The sequence below is a fragment of the Rattus norvegicus genome, chromosome 1 (assembly GCF_036323735.1).
Source record: "Rattus norvegicus strain BN/NHsdMcwi chromosome 1, GRCr8, whole genome shotgun sequence".
Taxonomy (NCBI): Eukaryota; Metazoa; Chordata; class Mammalia; order Rodentia; family Muridae; genus Rattus; species Rattus norvegicus.
This window is the reverse complement of record NC_086019.1, coordinates 49,668,283-49,670,843: the sequence shown is the minus strand read 5'-3', so window position 1 is coordinate 49,670,843 and position 2,561 is coordinate 49,668,283. Positions and strand designations below refer to the sequence as shown.

General features: G+C 50.8%; 1 protein-coding gene across 1 annotated transcript; it reads left to right on the top strand.

Moving 5' to 3' along the window:
* Positions 1-1,063: 1,063 nt before the first annotated feature.
* Tecrl2 (trans-2,3-enoyl-CoA reductase like 2) lies at positions 1,064-2,182 on the top strand. The gene has a single exon (XM_574311.9). The coding sequence runs from the start codon at positions 1,162-1,164 to the stop codon at positions 2,077-2,079; it is 918 nt and encodes a 305-aa protein (XP_574311.1). The 5' UTR covers positions 1,064-1,161; the 3' UTR covers positions 2,080-2,182.
* The last annotated feature ends 379 nt before the right edge of the window (positions 2,183-2,561 follow it).

Sequence of the window (2,561 nt, the reverse complement as noted above, 5' to 3'; positions counted from 1 at the left end):
AGGGCAGTGAGGCAGGAGTGGGTGTATAGGATGGGGGTTTGTGGAGGAGAAACCAAGAAGAGAGATAATATTTGAAATGTAAATAAATAAAATAAGCAATTTAAAAAAATAGTGTTAGAAGAATAAGAGGTCACTTGGTAGGTTAAAGAGAAGGCCAAATTACACAGGTTGGAGTAACAGGACCCAGGAAAGCCCGGGTACAGAAACACCAGCCAGTTTCTCTCAGACTTTTGTTTTGGGGCACACTACCTCCAACCATTTCCCATCTTTCTATTGGATTTTCCAATAGATTTTTCTGTTCGTGTGCCCAAGATTCATGTTCCCGGGAAGGAGCATATGATTGACTTCATTGGATCACAAGACTTCATTGGATCACACTTCCTGTCTCCACAAGCCTGTGGAAGTAGAACTGTCCTTCTTAGGGGGATGGGAGCAAGGTGCTGGCTAGTTTTATGTCAACTGGACACAGCCAGAGTCATCAAAAAGGAGGGAAACTCATATTGAGAAAAAGTCTCCATAAGACTATGATGTAGGGGCTGGAGAGATGGCTTAGCCAATAAGAGCACTGACTGCTCTTCTAGAGGTCCTGAGTTCAATTCCCAGCAACCACATGGTGACTCACAGCCATCTGTAATGGGATCTGATGCCCTCTTCTGGTGTGTCTGAGGACAGCGACAGTGTACTCACATATATAAAGTAAATCTTAAAGACAAAAAAGGACCAGGATGTAGGCAAGCCAGTAGGTCATTTTCTTGGTGATTTATTTGGAGGGGAGAGCCAACTCATTGTGGGTGGTGCTGATGGTCAGGGTTCTATAAAAAAGCAGGCAGAAGCCAGTAAGCAGCACCCCTCCATGGCCTCTGCATCACTCCTCCCTGTAGGTTCCCTCTCTCAGTCCCTGTCCTGACTTCCTTCAGTGATGAACAGTGGTATGGAAGTGCAAAGGCAAATAAACCCTTTCCTACCCCAACTTGCTTTGGTCATGGTGCTTCATCACAACCGCAGAAAGCCTAACTAAGGCAGAAGGTAATAGTCTCAGTTTAAGAAGAACAGTTGTGGCCCTGGAGTGCTGCTCCTTGTGTGTGAGGGGCTGGGTGGTGGTTGGTGCAGCAGGGAGGCTACTCAGCTGCAGAGGTGCAGGTGCCATCCTGTGGAAGAACCATGAAGCACTACGAGGTGGATGCAAAGACGAGGGAGAAGCTGTGCTTCCTGGACAAGGTAGAGCCTCAGGCCACCATTTCTGAAATCAAGACCCTTTTCACCAAGACACTCCCGCAGTGGTATCCTGCCCGCCAGTCCCTCCGCCTGGACCCCAAGGGGAAGTCCCTGAAAGATGAAGATGTGTTGCAGAAGCTTCCTGTGGGCACCACAGCCACGCTCTACTTCCGGGACCTCGGGGCCCAGATCAGCTGGGTGACGGTCTTCCTGACGGAGTATGCTGGGCCCCTTTTCATCTACCTGCTCTTCTACTTCCGGGTGCCCTTCATTTATGGCCGCAAATATGACTTTACATCCAGTCAGCATATGGTGGTGCACCTCGCCTGCATGTGCCACTCCTTCCACTACATCAAGCGCCTGCTGGAGACTCTCTTTGTGCACCGAGTCTCTCACGGAACCATGCCCCTGCGAAACATCTTCAAAAACTGCACCTACTACTGGGGCTTTGCTGCGTGGATGGCTTATTACATCAACCACCCTCTCTACACACCCCCTACCTATGGAGTTCAGCAGGTTAAGCTGGCACTGGCCATTTTTGTGATCTGTCAGCTTGAGAACTTCTCTATCCACATGGCTCTCCGGGATCTTCGGCCAGCGGGGTCGAAAATCAGGAAGATCCCATACCCCACCAAGAACCCCTTCACCTGGCTGTTTCTGTTAGTGTCCTGTCCCAATTACACTTACGAGGTCGGCTCCTGGATTGGCTTTGCCATCATGACACAGTGTGTCCCAGTGGCCCTCTTCTCCCTGGTGGGCTTCACCCAGATGACTATCTGGGCCAAGGGCAAGCATCGCAGCTACCTGAAGGAGTTCCGTGACTACCCACCCCTGCGCATGCCCATAATCCCCTTCCTGCTCTGAGCAGCTCCTCCCGAGCTCAGCCCAGTAATGCCCTCCACCTACTACCCCTGTCCTGATGTGGCTGGCCAAGGCTCTCCAGCAGCAACAATAAAACCTGCTTACCTCCCCCCCCCCAAAAAAGAAGAAGAACAGTTGTTATTAAATAAAATGTGGTGGGCCCATGATACCCTGAGAAATTACAACATGAAACAGACCTGGCATAAAGGAGGTTTATTTGAGGGAAGGGAGGGGAGCGAGGGCCTGGAGAAGGGGCAGAGGCAGGCAGATGGGAACAGAGTCGTGGGGGCAGAAAAGAGGGGACAGAGAAGGACAGAAGGTGGGAGACACAGAGAGAGATAGGCCGGAGTGGGGAAAAAAGAGACACAGAGACAGAGACAGAGACACACACAGATTTAAATGTCGCCTGCACTTGGCAGCAGCAGGTAACAGCATCAGATGATGATGCCGTTGCTAGGCCCCTGGGAGGAGCCTAGTGAAATCGC